Source organism: Chionomys nivalis, chromosome 5, assembly GCF_950005125.1.
Source record: "Chionomys nivalis chromosome 5, mChiNiv1.1, whole genome shotgun sequence".
Lineage (NCBI taxonomy): Eukaryota > Metazoa > Chordata > Mammalia > Rodentia > Cricetidae > Chionomys > Chionomys nivalis.
In genome coordinates this window covers 6,099,814-6,117,801 of record NC_080090.1, presented here as the reverse complement: position 1 = coordinate 6,117,801, position 17,988 = coordinate 6,099,814, and the positions used below count along the sequence as shown (strand labels likewise).

At 43.5% G+C, this 17,988-nt stretch overlaps 1 protein-coding gene across 1 annotated transcript in view; it reads left to right on the top strand.

The window, feature by feature from the left end:
• The first annotated feature begins 16,600 nt into the window (after positions 1 to 16,600).
• Positions 16,601 to 17,988, top strand: part of Rrp15 (ribosomal RNA processing 15 homolog) — a 31,237-nt gene continuing 29,849 nt past the window's right edge. The window contains exon 1 of the mRNA XM_057770116.1: positions 16,601 to 16,755. Coding sequence (XP_057626099.1) covers positions 16,611 to 16,755 — 145 coding nt within the window. The 5' untranslated portion in view covers positions 16,601 to 16,610. The remainder of the gene's footprint in view (positions 16,756 to 17,988) is intronic.

Here is a 17,988-nt window from a genome sequence, read left to right as displayed (position 1 = left end):
ACCAGCCAGAACTGCATGTCTCAAGAAAGAAAGAAAAAAGCAGCTAGTAAATAAGTCAATAAAATAATGCTAGTAGTTGATGGTGACTATTATTGTTATTAATTTAGCACATAAAATAGTGTTTTTCTAATTATGATATTTTAATGTTTATGTATCTTACATGGAGGTGGATACTAACTATTTGAAGGAGGTGAAGGTAGTCCAAGATACACCGTAATTCGGCTTTGGGTCTACAGTATCCCAGCCGCTCCATGATCACGGAAGCTATAATCAGCCAGACAGCCTTATAAGGCTAAGCTTCTTCCTGACCAGGTTAGTTCTCATCAGCTTACTGGGTACCTCATTACTGTCATGGATCCCAGGAGGAGATGGTGAGCCAGTAGCCTGGACAGCGAGCTCCAAGTTCAGGAAGAGACCCTGTCTCAAAAACAAAGGTGGAAGACACCAGATGGTGACCCTAGCTTCCACAGGTACACACACACACACACACACACACACACACACACACGACCATAGTGAAATGTGTGGACTTCCTGCACAAGGACCCATTAAAAGACTAAACACAAAAGGAGACAGGAGTGTTACAGTGAAACTGAGAGGAGCAAAAACAAGAACCAGAACTTTAGAAAACACGGAAAAGGATCTGAAAGGAAGCGCTAGGGACCTTGGCTAACATGGTGCAATCTGGTCTGGTTTACTCTACAAATCCAAGGCCCAGAGGTCCCATCTGGCTTCCTAACAACACACTATTTCACCAGCTGGGTTCATAAGCACTGGAGCTCCATAGGCCTCAATATTAGGCAGAGTTTGCAGAATGCAACTCCGAGACAGGCGCCCGGAGAGGACCGATGGTCCCCGGCAGCAGGAGCATTCCCAGGCGCCCCACAAATTGGTGTCCCTGGTGCTTGACCCCTCCAAACCATGATGATAATTGCTGCAGTGTCGCCAGCTGGGCTTCTGAACAACTCAGGGGTTAGCGCCCTCCCCTCACTAAGGCTGCCTTGCTAGTGGGAACTCCACACATCTGATTGTGATAAATTACTAGGGGACCGGTAATCAGCGCACAGTAGTAGGTATTTTGTAATATCACCAAAGCAGAAAAATAGCTTTTTTTCCCTCAAAAAAAAAAAAAACAAAAAACACAAAGCCTGCTGCTTCAATATATCTTTGTGAAGAGGAGACATCTGTCCCCGTTTGATCACGTGCGCAGTAAATCAAGTATCAAATTTAAAACAATGAACTACAATGAGCCTCCTCGAAGTCACTTAGCATTGATAAATTAGTAATGTATTATTAAATTATTCATATCTTTTTTCCTTTGGACTGTAATGATATACTGTACACCGCACTGATAATTTACTTAGGCTGAGTCCATTCATTTAATTATGCTGCTAAACTTGGTAGGCCAATTGGTCATCCTGCGCGTTTCCAGGCAAGCTAATCACAAATATATAGAACATGCTCCTTATTGTCCCCAGCGGCTGAGTGCTAAAATGCTATTCAATGCTCAGAAGGTTAATGTCCTGCTTATGTAAATTGTCCAATTTAACATTCAGTGGCAATATCATAAATTCTGGCTCTAGGATTTCATTAAACGTATGTTCAAACTAGTTGACCTTAAAGGTTAACAAGCAGAAGTTAAACAGGACAATTACTTAACTCACTTCTTATCAAGAGACGGAGGTGCACTGGGTATTTAATAGCCCGGCATACTTCACAATTAGAATTCTTACAAGGCCTCTGATAAAATGGCAGGTCATGAATTTTCATAAGGATGTCAGATAATAACTATTTATCTGCGCTTGTTTTTCTTTCTTATAAACTTAAACTTTGATCTTAACATTCAATTAGACGTGACTCCGCAGAGAAGGGCTAGGTGACGGGAGGGGGCAGAGGTCCTTTGGGTCTGCAGGAAGAGCTAAAGAACAGCATCTGCATTGTCAGGAGGGGAAAACATGGCAGTGGCTCGCCAGGAAGTGGGGCCTTGACCACTCACTGTTTTCAGACGCTGAGCTAAACAGTGGTTATTTCAAGATGCTCTCCCACCACCACCATCACTGTATGGCTGTTAGCCTCCTGGGCAGAAGACGTTCTCCTTTGTGCTGATATAGCAATGGGGTTATAAAATATAGACAGCGAAGCCTAGATATCTACAGGAAGCAGAAGCACCTGTCCTGCTTTCTCTTTTCCTTCTCTTCGAGTACTGAGAAATGAAGAGCACAGCTCTGGGTGTGATTACCTACAGCTCAGGCAATGCAGTAAGAGTAGCCCCTACGTTGACATTTCCACACACACTGCTCTGAGAGGTTCAAACATTGGCTTTGCGGAGACGTTAAATTAGTAACTACGCATCAGCAATCTTTTTTTTCCTTTTTTAATTTTTTTCTTTTTCATTGATTTTTATTGACCTCTACATTTTTCTCTCTGCTCCCCTCCCTGCCTCTCCCCTCCCCCTTCAGCCCTCCCCCAAGGTCCCCATGCTCCCAATTTACTCAGGAGATCTTGTCTTTTTCTACTTCCCATGTAGATTAGATCTATGTAAGTCTTTCTTAGTGTCCTCATTGTTGTCTAAGTTCTTTGAGGTTGTGATTTGTAAGCTGGTTTTTTTGTTTTGTTTTGTTTTGTTTTTTTGCTTTATGTTTTAAAACCACTTATGAGTGAGTACCTGTGATAATTGTCTTTCTGTGTCTGGCTTGCCTCACTCAAAATAATGTTTTCTAGCTCCATGCATTTGCCTGCAAATTTCAAGATGTTTTTTTTTTCTGCTGTGTAGTACTTCATTGTGTAAATGTACCACATTTTCCTTATCCATTCTTCAGTCGAGGGGCATTTAGGTTGTTTCCAGGTTCCAGCTATAGCAAACAATGCTGCTATGAACATAGTTGAGCACATGTCCTTGTGGTACCATCGAGCATCCTTTGGATATATATCCAAAAGTGGTATTGCTGGCTCTTGAAGTAGGTTGTTTCCTAATTTTCTGAGAAATCACCACACTGACATCCAAAGGGGCTGTACCAGCTTGCATTCCTACCAGCAATGCAGAAGTGTTCCTAACAGAGGAATCTATAATGGCTGAAAGACACTTCAGGAAATGTTCAACATCCTTAGTCATCAGAGAAATACAAATTAAAACAACTCTGAGATTCCATCTTACACCTGTAAGAATGGCCAAGATCAAAAACACATCAACAATCTTAACGTTGGGTCCACGAACAGTAAAGACATGGGAAGCCTGCAGAGATGGCTCCGTGGATTGAGTGTTTGCGGTGCGAGCGTGAAGGCCTGAGCTCAAATCCTCAGCCAGCACATGAAGAGACGGGTATGTGCACAAGTGCCTGTAACTTCAGCACTGTGGCGATGGAGTCAGGAGGATGGCTGGGTCTTGCTGGTTGCCAGCCTACTTTTAGGTTCAGTGAGAGACCCTGTCTCAAGGGACCATGATGGAGAGTGATGGACAGGGGTTGAAGACTTTTCCTATCTTCCATACATGGATACACACTACTGCACATAAGTGTGCACAGACCACACACACAATAGGTAAGCAATCAATTAATCAATAATCAATCAATGGTGGCCATTAACCAAGAAATAAACAAATAAATAATCAACCAATAGAGAAGTAAGCAAATAATCAGTCTTTGAAAAGCTGTAATGGTGTAAATGAAGGGAGACAGAAATTATAAGAATATATTCAACTTTGATTAGGGAAAGGCTCACAGAACCCATGTTTGCAGCAGAGAACAGGAAAGCAGAAGGGGCGGGGTAGAGCACACCAGCAATATTTGTTAGTAAAAAATATCCTCAGGCGACCTTGCCCTACAAGTAAGGTGATTGGCTGGGGCTACCCCTACAAAAAGCACAAAGTTTCATCTGTTTATCTCATACCTCTTTGGTAGACAAAGCAACTGATAAGAACATACAAGGTTTAATTTATAAACAATGAAGTGAATTCATGTTGAGAGCTGAAATGGAGCGATCTTTGTCATTTTGCTCATTGCCATATTTACCAGAGGGATAGCAATTTTTAAAATTTAAAAGTAATGACATGGGATGAAGGAAAAGCAGAGGCATGTGGGTAGATATGAAAGAATACACTCCCTTGACCCCATCCCTGCTCTGCACCCTTATTCCCCTCCAGGGGCTACATATTTTTAGGAGTTATTAGAGAAACAATATAAGGAAGAAATCTTTCCTACCATGAAATAATGTGACAGTGTTTATGTCTTCATCCAAACTTCATCTTTGAATATTGACTTCAGAGCCCCCTAGAAAGGGGCATAAAGCAAGCGAAAACACAATCAGGTTTTCAGAACTGACATTAGCGATAGTCCCTCCCCCATTCAAGCTCACGCCATGTAATACCCGTTTCTGAAACAAGATTATTTGCAATGAAAAGGGTGGCCGGTACAAGTAAAGAAGGGAGAGTGTAAGGAGACTGGAGACTCTAGTCCTCTAGAGAGAGTAGGTACTCCCCCAAACCACACCCTTTCAAATTTCAGACAGGTCTTAATTTTTTGCTGTACAGAGTCTGAAGGAGCCCTGACGTACTCAGGAATATAAGCCTGGAATTATTCTGTGTAACGGCAAAAGCATGTGAACTTCCTAGGGAAAACGTGTGCGTGCTTGTGTGTTGTAGAGACCAGAGGGCCTGGAGTGCTGTGGAATATCCATTTACACTGTGGGAGTATGTGCCATTGTGATTGGTTTAATAAAATGTTTAATGGCTAATAGCTAGGTAGGAGGTATAGGTGCGACTTCCAGACAGAAAGAGCTCTGGGCGGAGGAAAGGCGGAGTCGCCAGCCAGATAGACAAAACAGGATGAGGAGGAGAACCACATAAAAGAGCTAGATTAAAAGATGTGGGTTAATATAAATTAAAAGAGCCAGTTAGGGACAAACTTAAGCTAAAGCCAAGTTTTTATAATTAATAATAAGCCTCCATGTCATTTTTTGTGAGCTGATGGTCCAAAGAAAAATCCATCTGCACTGGAGGAGAGGCAACACAAACCAGATGAAGAGTCAGGGAATGGTATGCCAATGGTGCGGCACCTTTGACAGTGATGGAGCTTTTGCTGGCTCTTCCTGAGCTTGGCTTGTGGAGCCAGGTCTCAGGAAACTTCAAGGGTACCAGAGCTGCTCTAGCCGCTGGCTTTGGGTTCTTGTGTAGGCGATTCAAAGAATGAAATTGATGGGTCACAGAGGGCGAGTTGTAGATAGATGTCTGTTATAGGTTCCCAGGTGAGAGTGTCAGGGGACAGACTAGGAAAGGCAGGGTACAGCAGCAGTGGTCCCAGGAAGACGGTTACCATGGAACTTCTACCCTTGGGACTCCTGGCAGCCACTGGGGTGTCATGGGGGTGGGTTGAGCTGGTCAGTCCAGCTGGCCAGACCACAGGCACCCAGATGCCTTCTCTCTGCTTCAGTCATTTTCTCCCCTACAGCATCTAGGAAGAGGTGCTCATTTAGGAGCGACAAAAGGGAAACTCTTCTGGCATTTTTGCATCTATAAGGACACTTTTCAAATTGCTGGTCTGGAGTCCATGCCTGACCTGATTGCCTTCTATCTCCAGTTCCTGTCCTGAAGTCTCAAATGTTCGCAAGGCACCTCTGTACCACGTGCAATGTGGCCACTCCGGTTCTCCCTCCTTCAGATCCTCAGCAAAGGCTTAGAAGAAGAGCATTCCCAAAGTCTAGAAATTCAGGCCACATAAGAAACATTCACAGATGTTATTCTCTTTAACAAAATATATTGCTGGGTGCAGTGTCAAATGACTTTATCCCAGCACTCAGGAGGCAGAGGCAACCAAATCTTTGTGAGTTTGAGGCCAGCATGGCCTGCATAGTGACTTCCAGGTCAGCCAGGGCTACATAATAAGACCCTGTCTCAAACACTTATTTATGTATGTATGTATTTATTAAAATAAAAAACTTTAAGCTAAGCATGGTAGTGCAAGCCCAGTATGGGGGGAAGTAGCAGAAAGAAGACTGTTGTAACTTTCGGGCCAGTCAGAACGCACAGCAAGAGCTGGTGTCAAAAAGACAAAAAAACGCCAAACACAATAAAAATGTCAGCTGTCATTGCAATAGGATGACGGTGATGAACCGGAGGCTTTTTACCTGCTTTTTACTATCTGCAAACAGCGTATGGTGAATAATTTTATTTTAGTTGCATGTTTCATATACCAGTACCGAAAACTTCTCTTCAAAATCGAGACTTAAAAAAAAAAGATCATTCAGTAAGAACATTTACATACAGAGCACAGCTATATTATACAAATCACAGTATAATTCAAAAGGATACAGAATGTGTAAGTGGTGTGGAGAGGTCAGAATAGCTCAAGTGCAGAGCCACAGTATGGACTAACTTAAGTCGCTTAATGCCCACTGCCAAGTTTTGTTTCCTATGACTGCCATAAAATACATTGACAAAAGCAACCTTGGTTGGGGGAGTCCATTTGACTCACAATTCCAGGTTATTACCCATCGTTGTGGGGAAATCAAGGCAGCTACTCAGAGAGAATGAATGAATCCATACATACCTAGTACTCTGCTCACTTTCTCCATTCACATAAAGTCCAGCATCCAAACGTAAGGAATAGTGCTGCCCACAGTGGGCAGGGTCTTCCAACATCAATTAACAGGATAATCCTGAATTGTGTCAAGTTGTCAATGCAATCAAACCACCGTGCCCACCTCTGTGTGTGACCTAATTTCCTTATGACAATTGGGTAAATCTTAGGGAATCTATGAACAGACCTCTATAGCCTACCAACCCCAAGACTGAGAATGTTTGCAGGGGGCATTTGGGGCCTTAAGCAGAACTTTTCCCCAATTTGCAGTAACCTGCCCATCTGACATTTCTACCAATGTATTTGAAGAATCTGTTGATGAAGATTTTCTTTGTTCATAAAATGGCTGCCACGTTTGAACATAGCAATTGAGGTGACCTGAATTTGTGTTCCTGGGTCATGTTCACTCATATTTGTCTCTAGAGTAAACAATCCTCTTTGAGGAGACCGTTGTGTTTCTTGTGTTGATGATACACACCATTTGTGTTCGAAATGATAGGGTCCCCTCCCTCAGTAATACAATAATAATAGAATGCAAAACACTAGAACCCCCAAAGCCCACTTTCTTTGTCCTAGGCATTTTGCAAACTCACCAAGTTCCTCTAAGTCCCTAATGTGCATGCAGGGTGACAACAGGAGTCTCCTGGAGGGTTCTAGAGGTCTGGTCTGAGGCAGTAGTGCAAGTGGAGAAAGGTTGTTAACTTTGGATCTGATCACCATTTCAGTTGTGCCTCATCTACTGGTTCCTCCCTGGACCTTGAGCTTGGCTCCTGTTTGTTATCAACTACTGACTTCTACTGGTTTTACTTCTACCCCAGCTTCTGAAACCTCTTCTGCTTTCTGTGTAGAAGGAGTAATTTCTGTATCTGAATTGTTTTTTATTTAGACTGGCCTCGGACTTCTGTGATCTGAAGGGTGTTGTGTGCATTGCCTTCCTTAGTGGACCCTGGGCTGCATATGCCCTTTAGATTTACTTTTTCCCCTGTGTAGTTTGTTAAAATGAAATCAAAACAGCACCTATCACTCCACTGATCTTACTTGAAAAGCAATACTCAGGAATAAATGACATGTTTAAAGGAGAAGATCCTATGGAATCTGCCCCACCCGGTGTATCTGCTGAAGTCAACAGAATCATCTTACGGTTGCCCCATGGAAAAATCAACAACTGTCAGAATATATTTATGAAGTTATTCAGCACCTTTCAGCCCAGCCTCATTATGCCCACCCTCACATGGCACAAGGCCTTTTTCATTAGTAGGAGGAGGAACAAAAGGTCAGAGCTTCCCTGCAAGCTCCAACCACTAATTAGAGAGACCCTTTAGTAGCGAATGTAATTGGGCCATTACTGAATCCTACAAAAAGAAAAATATGGTTTCACTCCTATTGGTTTTCTTGTGAGTGATGTGCAGACCATTAATAGATGTTCAAAGAGTAACATGGGTATTACCAGTGGGTTTTCTAAATATGAGCTTCCATTCCCGGAGATTCAGTTAATATTCCTCATATTTAAAAGGACCTTCTTGGCCAAATAGCTGTTTAGGATGGCCTCTGAATCAAAAGTCAACCTCAGTAGCTATTAATAGCCTTGGGATGGTTGCCATTGTTTGAATAGAGTTTTGTTCCTTCTAAAATTCAGACTGAAATGGAATTTCTATTGTGAGATGTCAGAGGATAGAAATGTAATCGATGCTACTTAGAGGTTGGGCCTTTGGGAGGAGGTCAGAACAGAGACCTTGTGATTGGATCCTGGTGCCTTCACAAGAAGGAGATGTGGCTGAGCATATGGTTTAGTAGTCAAGCTTATACTTAGCATACCTGGAATTCTGGAGTCAGTGCCCAACATCATAAATAAAAAGCAGAAAGGAGAGGTGAGACCGAAATGCATGGGTACTCCATCTTCTGTCTCCCACTTGCCTTGGGAGAAATCCATGTACTAGCTTGGGATTCTACCAGCAAGCAGTCCACCACAGGATGGTGCCCCTTACCTTAAGACAGAGCTCCAAGCCAAAACTACACTTCTTTCTTTTATATACCAGCCTATGGGGTTGAGCTATTAGCAAAAGAAAATTAGCTATCAGTGAATCCCATGCCATGACAAACTCAGGAAATACTGACATTGAGGTGAAAAGTCTGTCAGCAGGGACATTAAGTTTTCTTTAAAGCTAACAATGTTCTGATAATGTTAACCCCCCCCCCCCCGCAAATACACAGACTTGGAAATAAAAGCACTAGGGGTTCAGAGCTGCAAACATGAGGCAGTTTATTTTACAAGTTTTCAAAGCTGGGTGCCAGTCAAGAAAGCAGGTGAGCTGTTGAGTGCAAGGATCAGTCTTCCTGCCCTGAAGTCAGGTCCCTCCCTCCTTCCCTCCCTCTCCTCACTGGCTGAGCCATCAGGAGGCTACCCTGGTTATCTTCTCTTTCCTACTGCACTTTCTTAACAAGCCCCTGTGTGGGTTTGCTTCTGTTTTACTTCTGGCTGATGTTAAAGCCTCTGTGATGGTTTACATAAGAATGAGCTCCATAGGCTCATGGATGAACAATTTAAGAAAATTAGGAGGTGTGGTCTTATTGAAGGAGGTGGTTCACTAGAGCTCCCTCCCTCCCTCCCTCCCTCCCTCCCTCCCACCGTCCCTCCCTCCCTCTCTCTCTCTCTCTCTCTCTCTCTCTCTCTCTCTCTCTCTCTCTCTCTCTCTCTCTCTTTCGTGTGTGTGTGTGTGTGTGTGTGTGTGTGTGTGTGTTTCTGCCTGCCTGCCTGTCTGTTCATCTCCATCTTGGGGATCAGATGCCAGCTCTCAGCTACTGCTCCAGCTCCATGCCTGTTTGCTGCCACCATGCTCCCCGCCATGATGATCATGGACTAACCTTCTGAAACTGCAAGCTGGCCCTTAGTCAATGTCTTCCTTTATAACTTGCCTTGGTCATGGTATCACAGCAAAAGAAATGTAACTAAGCCTGCCACCCATGGGGCCTTGTCAGTCTGAAGGTTACTGGGTTAGCCTGGTGGTAATAATTTTCTACTCTAAACTTTTAATTTGTGGGGGTTCAGTAGCTAGATTAGCAGATTGGAGGGGGGCATACCTAAAAAATAATGCACATGCCATCAGAGGTTCAGGGTTTTCTATTTTCTGTGTCTCAACCTGAGCTGGATCAAGGCACTTTGGGAAATAGACCATTATTCTATGATTTCTCACTCTCAGAAAGATCTGAGGGGATATACATACATGCATATACATACATACACACTTACATATGCAAAATTAGTACTAGCTCAGCCTAGCACTGGAGTCTAAGATATTACTAAGATATCTACCTCTTGCCTTGAGTCTCTGGGAACCACTTGGTTTATGGATTCACTGTTTCCTGTTTTCATGGTGATGATCCCCATGCCCCACCCCACCCCCACACATATATCCTGTTGCTACAGATGGAACTCAGGGATTTGCGTGTGCTAAGCAAACACGGTACTGCTAAGCTGGGCCACAGCTTAAGCAACTTTCTTTGTGGATGCGGAATGGTAACTGGCTGCTTCTGCAGTCTTGTGTCTGGAGTGCGGAGTCCCCCACAGGTTCTTGAGTTAGATAACACTTAGGGGTTATTCTGGGAGTTTGTGGAAACTCTAGGAGGTGGCATCTAGCTAGACTTGAAAATGACTGAGTTCTGGGAGGCTTCTTTTGGCTGTGCGACCCACTGGGGACACATTAGGGAAGGAAGTCACAGCTCCTCAGATGTAGCTGGTGATGTTTTTCCCACCAGCTGAACTGCAGCTTAGAGAGTGTAGCAGGATTCCCCAACTCACTTTCTTTTGTTAGTCTGACTTCAGAAATACTGGGGAAATCTCATTATGGCTGATGACCACTACCTACCCACTCCCCTAGTGGAGTGGGTGTTAGTGGGTAAGTTTTCTGCAGGGTGGAATGTGTCTCCTTGACGCGTGATGGTGCCCAGATCACTGATGTGGGCTGTGACACCAGGGATCCAAGAATAGTTTGTTCACACGAAATAAAACCTGCTGCTCTCCCAGTTTTCACTTGCTCTTTTGCTTCCTGCCAGCCAGCAGAGTCTGTCCTTTCCCGGTGTTGAGGTTTTCAGAAGGCTGACAGCACACTGAGGGCTCAGGCTGGTTAGGAATCGAGAAGGGAGCCTTGAGTGGGTCGGTCTTAGTCACATCACAAGCACAAGTATCAAACAAAAAGACATGGATGTAAGCAGAGACGGCTCATGGTTAACAGCAAGTACTGCTCTCGCGAAAAACCTGACTTCAGTTCCCAGTACCTATGTTGGGTGGCTCATAGCTGCCCATAACTCCAGCTACAGGGATCCCAACACCATCCTCTGGCCTCTGAGGGCACCATACTCATGTGTACAAACACATGCACACAATAAAACTTAAATAAATCTTTAAAAAAAAAACCAAAGCAACAAAAAGAGACTAATGATGATAGGAGGTAATCTTTGGTAAAGATTCAAAGGATTTGGAACCTGGTATCTTGTAAAAAGAAATTTGTCTAGGGATGTGGCTCAGTTGGTAGAGCACCCACCTAGCATGGATGAAGCCCTGGGTTCCACTCCCAGAACTGTATACACTGGGCATAGTGTCACACAGAGGCCTGTGATCTCACCTCTTGGGAGGTAAAGGCAGGAAAATCAGAGTTCTAAATCTGACATCCAAGATCATCTTTGGCTACTCAGAAAGCTTGAGGTTAGTTAGTCTGGGGTGCATGAGACCTTGTTTACCGAAAGAAAACAAAATGAAGTTCAAGGACTCGGAAGGAGATTTACAAACAGGATTTGAAATACATGTTGGCGAGTGGTCGATAGGATTAACCAGACTAACTTTAATATAAAATATTCAGCTTTAATAAGGGTAAGAAAAGAGGAACTTACAAAGCCAGAGTTCCCACGAAGCACAGGAAAACAAAGAGGGAAAACAAGCGCACATCGATGGTAATAAAGGCTATTTGAGGCCCCGGGGGAACACACCCCACAAACAAGGTGATTGGTTGAGATTCCCCATCAAATACAGACTTTAGAAATAGCTCACTTTTTCTTTAAAAAAAAAATCATCTGACTTATGAAGGTGGAGTTCTAGTTACTCCTTAGTGGATCTCAGAACCTTAAGGGAAACACCATATTAGTTTCTCATTATCTGTTGCTGTAATACAACACCATGACCAAGAGCTTAGGTTCCTGAGGGAGAGTCCATGCTCAGGGCCAATCACTGATGATACATTTGTTTATCCCAGTCTTCAGATGACACCAGCTGTTTCTGGGACAGAATAGATTTTTAAAATAGACTTTTTCATACAATATATTCTGATTACAGTTTTCCCTCCCCGTCTCCTCCCCACCTCTCCTCCTACCCGAATCCACACTCTTTCTTTCTCTCATTAGAAAACAGACATCTAAAACATAATGAGAAAATGAGAGAAAATGAAAACAAATTCATCGAAATAGGACAAAACAAACAAACAGAAGAAAAAGAGCCAAAGAAAAAACACAAGAAACACATGCAGATAAAGAGACACCCGCCTCCCCACACACATGTAGATGAAGAGACACCCACCTTCATATACACATGAAGATGAAGAGACACCCACCTCCACAAATATGTAGATGAAGAGACACCCACCTTCACATGTAGATGAAGAGACAACGACCCCACACACACATGTAGATGAAGAGACTCCCACCTTCGCACATACATGTAGATGAAGAGATACCCACCTCCACACACACATGCAGATGAAGAGACACCCTCCTCCGCACACACATGTAGATGAAGAGACACCCGCCTCCGCACACATATGCAGATGAAGAGACACCCTCCTCCGCACACACATGTAGATGAAGAAACACCCGCCTCCGCACACATATGCAGATGAAGAGACACCCACCTCCACGTACACATGTAGATGAAGAGACACCCACCCCCCCACACACACATGTAAATGAAGAGACACCCACCTTCACACACAGAAATCTCAAAAAGCACAAAATTAGAAACCAGAATATATACACAAAGGAGCTGTAAAGGAAAAAACTCTAAAAATGCAGTTGAGTTGGTTTTGTGTTGGTCATCTACTAACGGGGTCCACCCTTAATTGTGTTTGTAGTCCCAGTGACAGAAATTTATACTTGAGGCTTTTCATTGTAAGAGGTTTTTTTTTTTCTAATTTGTAAATTCCAGTGCTATCTGAAATTTTCATTACTTTTTTAAATTCCATGCTTCCTAAGTGTTGAGACACAACAATGTAAGTAGGCTGTGCAGTTCAATGGCCAAACTGACTCTGGGACAGAGGGCTTAAGTCTGAGTAGATCCTACCATTTGCTACAATTACTTCTTTTCAACTTTGGTTTCCTCATCTATGAAACAGAAATAGTAAAAGCAACTAGCTCGTTAATTTATTATGACAATTAAAGGAAGTAATACAGCTACTTCCCACTATATCCGTTTCTGATAATCAGATTTTCACACACAAAACCTGTATTCCACTTTATATTGCCTTAATGAAGAAAAATTTGAATGTGTAACCAACTCTTTTTTTCTCTTGCAAGTAATTTAAACTGTAACCAAACCCATAACAATTCTTATATAGAAACTATGGTTGAAGCCGGGCGGTGGTGGCGCACGCCTTTAATCCCAGCACTTGGGAGGCAGAGGCAGGCGGATCTCTGTGAGTTCGAGACCAGCCTGGTCTACAAGAGCTAGTTCCAGGACAGGCTCCAAAAAAAAAAAAAAAAAGAAGAAGAAGAAACTATGGTTGAATGGCACAGGCTTGAAATCTTAACTACTGTAAAGGCTGAAGCAGGAACACAGTACAAATCAAGACCTGCCTGAGCTACAGAGCTAATTCAAGGCTAATCTGGGAAACTTCGTGAGACACTGCCTCAAGACTAAAGTAAAAAAGAAGTGGGTTCAGTTCATGGATAGGGGAGGAACTAATGAGGCCCTGTCCTCAGATGAGGAGCTTTTGCTAACTGATGACTGGGTGGGGAGACATTTTTCCTCAAGGTTATGGCCGATGGTAGGTTGTCCATTGTAGTGATATCTCATTTGTATTTTAATAAATAAAGCTTGCCTGAAGATCAGAGAGTAAAACAGCCCCAATGGTCAGCCTTACAGACCAGGCAGTGGTGACACACACCTTTAATACCAGTAGCCACATTAGTTTGTCAGAAACCGGGCAGTAATAGTGCACGCCTTTAATCCCAGCCCTAGAGAGGATTATAAAACGGGAGGAGACAGCTCTCCTTCAGTCTCATTCTGAGATTCCTGGAGGCAGGATCGCCATTTCAGACTGAGGTAGAGGTAAGAGCCAGTGACTGGTTGTTTTGCTTTTCTGACCCCAATATCTGTCTCTGGGTTTTTATTAATCATGCTACAGTCTATGAGCAGCATCAGTACCAACTGGATTCAATAAGTTACAGGGGAAAAAAGACATGAAGATAGGAGGGGTACATGATTTGTGTGGGTGTGGGGTAGTGGGAGAAGATTTCGGGATGACTGTTACCAAGATACACTGAATGCATGCATGGATTTGACAAAGGATGAATAAAAAAAAGAGAGAGGCTGGGGCTGAAGAGATGGTTCAGTGCTTAAGAATGTTAACTACTCTTGCAAAGAACCCAGGTTAGGTTCCCATGTTAGATGGTTCTCAAGTGAATTCCAGTTCAGGGGATACCACACTCTCTCCCGACCCCCACATGCATTGCCTCATGGGGCCTACATAAACTTATCTAGGCTTACAAAAATAAGAAATAAATCTTTAAAAATTGGTTTCTCTGTTCTAATATTTTTGTTGATATTTCCCCTATTTTTTGGGTGGAGGGGAGAGAGAAAGAATATGAAGTTGGGTTGGTAGGGAGGTGGGTAGGATGTTGGAGGAGTTAGGGGAGGGGAGAAAAATATGATTGAACTGTATTGTATGGAAAAATGAAAGTAAGTATTCAAAAAAAGAACAGGTGCTAAATATGAGACATAGAAAGAAGCCTCGGGGCCAGTGTGACATTTGAATGCAAGTATTACAGTGCTGTAGTGGCAAGAAGATCTCAGGAATTAGTAATGACTTGGGAAACTCCTTTAAGTTGATCTGGAATTGTTCTCTTCAGAGGCTTATGCTGGAATCTGACCTAGTCCTAAACTGTATTTACAATGCCATATTTCCTGCATTGCTTTTGAAATGTCTTGTTATATATATATATATGTACATATATATATGTAATCTTAAAATATATATTTTTTCCCTGCATAGGCACCAAAAAACATACATCAAAATGAAGATTCATAATTTCTGTTGCTTTTCTTTTTTGTTTTTTGATTTTTTTTTGGTTGTTGTTGTCATTTTGAGACAAGGTCTCTCTGTGTTACAGTCCTAGCTGTCCTGGAACTAGACCAGGTTGGCCTCGAACTTACAGAGATTCGCCTGCCTCTGCCTCCCAAGTTGTGGGATTAAAGGCATGCACCACCACCACCCAGCCTGCTTTTCTTTCTTTCTTTTTTTTTTTAAAGAAAATTTGGGTGCGAAAAAACATAAGCTGAGGAAGGAAAACCTGGATGGAGTACTAGTTCATTATAGGCAGGGGCTGGGGTGTCCTTTAATAACACTGGCAAGTTTTGGGGTAGGGATTGGGATATGGTAGATATCCAATAACTCACAAAACAAATTCCTTACAGTTTAGACTTTGGAAGAAAGGGTGGAGACTGAGTTTAGTTTAATGGATGTATTAGATAGGATTTAAGAGATCCAATAAGAATGGCCTGTAAGAATGGCCAAGATCAAAAACATTGATGACAGCTTATGCTGGAGAGGATGTGGGGTAAAGGGAACACTCCTGCATGGCTGGTGGGAATACAAACTGATATAGCCACTTTGGAAATCAGCATGGCGAGTTCTCAGAAAATTAGGAAACAACCTACATCAAGAGCCAGCAATACCACTTTTGGGTATGTACCCAAAGGATGCTCAATCATCCCCCAAGGACATGTGTTCAACTATGCTCATAGCAGCATTGTTTGTCATAGTCAGAACTTGGAAACAACATAAATGCCCCTTGACCGAAGAATGGATAAGGAAGATGTAGTACATTTACACTATGGAGCACTACACAGCGGGGGAAAAAATTAATGACATCTTGAAATTTGCTGGCAAATGGATGGATCTAGAAAACATCATATTGAGTGAGGTAACCCATGCCCAGAAAGACAAATATAATGTGTATTTACTCATAAGTGGCTTTTAGACATAAAGCAAAGAAAAATCAGCCTACAATTCACAATCCCAGAGAACCTAGGACCCTAAAAGAGACATACATGAGTCTAATCTATATGGGAAATAGAAAAAAAGACAAGATCTCCTGAGTAAATTGGGAGCGTGGGGATCATGGGAGAGGACAGAAGGTGGGGCGAGAAAGGGAGGGGAGCAGAGAAAAATATATAGCTCAATAAAAAGAAAAAAGAGACTTAATTTAGGAGGATACTCCTACTGTCGCTCCTACATCACGCACTACAAAGCTGTTTTGCAGTTTATGGAAGGTGCTAGGTAGAACTAGGGCGTGGCTCATCCCTTGTACCCGGGCAGCAAGAACACCGAGCTTTGGAACACTTATTAGAACATGCTTGGTACGTAAAAAAAAAAAAAAGCTAAACGCGTGAAAGTCAAGTTTGCCTTCTGATTCTGTAATTGCATTGTGACTCATTCATTCACGGCTGGTCTCAAGACTGGGAATGCGGTTTCTAACTCAGGAAGCCCAAGGAGAGAAATCGGAGCGGGCTGGAGGAGCCGCCCGGAAGGGGGACGGGCAGGATCGAGTCCGACTTCAGCAGGCCGCCCGTGGGGCAGGGGTGAGAGCTAGAACCGACTTCGCCTTTGCCTGAAAACACCTGCGGATCGAGACATTTCTCCGTCTACACCCGAGGCTCCAATCCCGGAACTTCAGGCTGGACATCAGTGTTCCGGAACTTTCTAACACCGGGACTAGGGAGGAAGTTCCGTTCGTTGCAACCCGTACTGAATTATCAGACGGCACTTCCGGCGGGTCAAGATGGCTGCGACCATTCAAGACTCACGTGTGAGCGCGGGGAAAAAGCTGAAGCGTTCCCTAAAGAAGAAGCGAAAGATGAAGCTGGTAGCCAAGGCTGAAATCTCGAATCTGGAAGATGAGCTCAAAGACTCTTCCGACGGGGAAGGTAACACGGTCGGGCGGAGCTTTGGCGGCTGAACTCCCCAAGGCAAGGGCTGCATTTCTTCGCGTTGCGTGTGTGGGGCGGGTGAAGTTGGGTGAGGAGCCCTGCTGTTCAGAGACGCCTTGCTGTCATGTTTAGTTTTGTGTTTCCACTCAGGCAGCTGTTGCTAAGATGGAAGGAACTGCTTGTACCAATGAGAAACTTAACAGGAGGAAAGCGGGAAAGGCAGGCTCTCAGTTGAAGCAGCAGGGGTGGGATAAGCTCAGCGAGCGAGGAGCACAAGGCCCCAAGACGGAAGAAGTACTATTACTGTGTAGCGGGGGCATGGAAGGAAGCCTTTGGGAGTTGGAGACAAGATAGTATTCAGTGAAGAAGAGTAAATGGTAAGGAGAGAAACAGAAGTACCAGTTTGAGAATGAAAGGAAGCTGTGCTTTGGGAGGTCTTTCACCATTATGTGTCTGCCCTAGCTGTCGCGTTTAACCTTCCGGCGTTGTCACCAGCTTCTGAGTTTAGAAGGAAGAGCAGACATTTGTTTCCTACGCCCTAGTTACTGCTCCTGTGTAGTAACTGATAACTCACAATCCCACGTGTGTCTGTTCGTGTCAGTCATCGGGAATGGCTTCACATCCGAGAGTAACTTCCCGCATTTTCAACTTGCACGATGTGACTGGTCTCTTCTCCTCATCTGCCTTTCTGCTGCTTGGTAATTACTGTTTTCTATTCATACTGGTTGCTTGACACATGGGATGTACCCGCATGCTGGAGTTTCTCCGCCTTTTGTCTGTCCTGCCTACAGTACTCTTCAAACGCTTGCATGTCCACCTGCTTTATCATTGGCTTGAGTCTCGGAGCCACTGGATATTTCTCTTTATGTTTCTAATACATCACTGTGCTCCTTGTCACGTTCGCTTGGTGGCTTAATACTCCGCTTTCTTTAGATTTGTCCTTCTCATTTTTAAATTACTTGTTTTTTCTTTTCTTTCTTTTCTTTCTTTTTTTTTCGAGACAGGGTTTCTCTGTGGCTTTGGAGCCTGTCCTGGAACTAGCTCTTGTAGACCAGGCTGGTCTCGAACTCACAGAGATCCGCCTGCCTCTGCCTCCCAAGTGCTGGGATTAAAGGCGTGCGCCACCATCGCCCGGCATTACATGCTTTTTCAATATTTTTACTTATGTGTGTGTATGCCAATATGTAGTTATGTGTACAAACATGGAGGCCAGAGGCATTAGATTCCTTG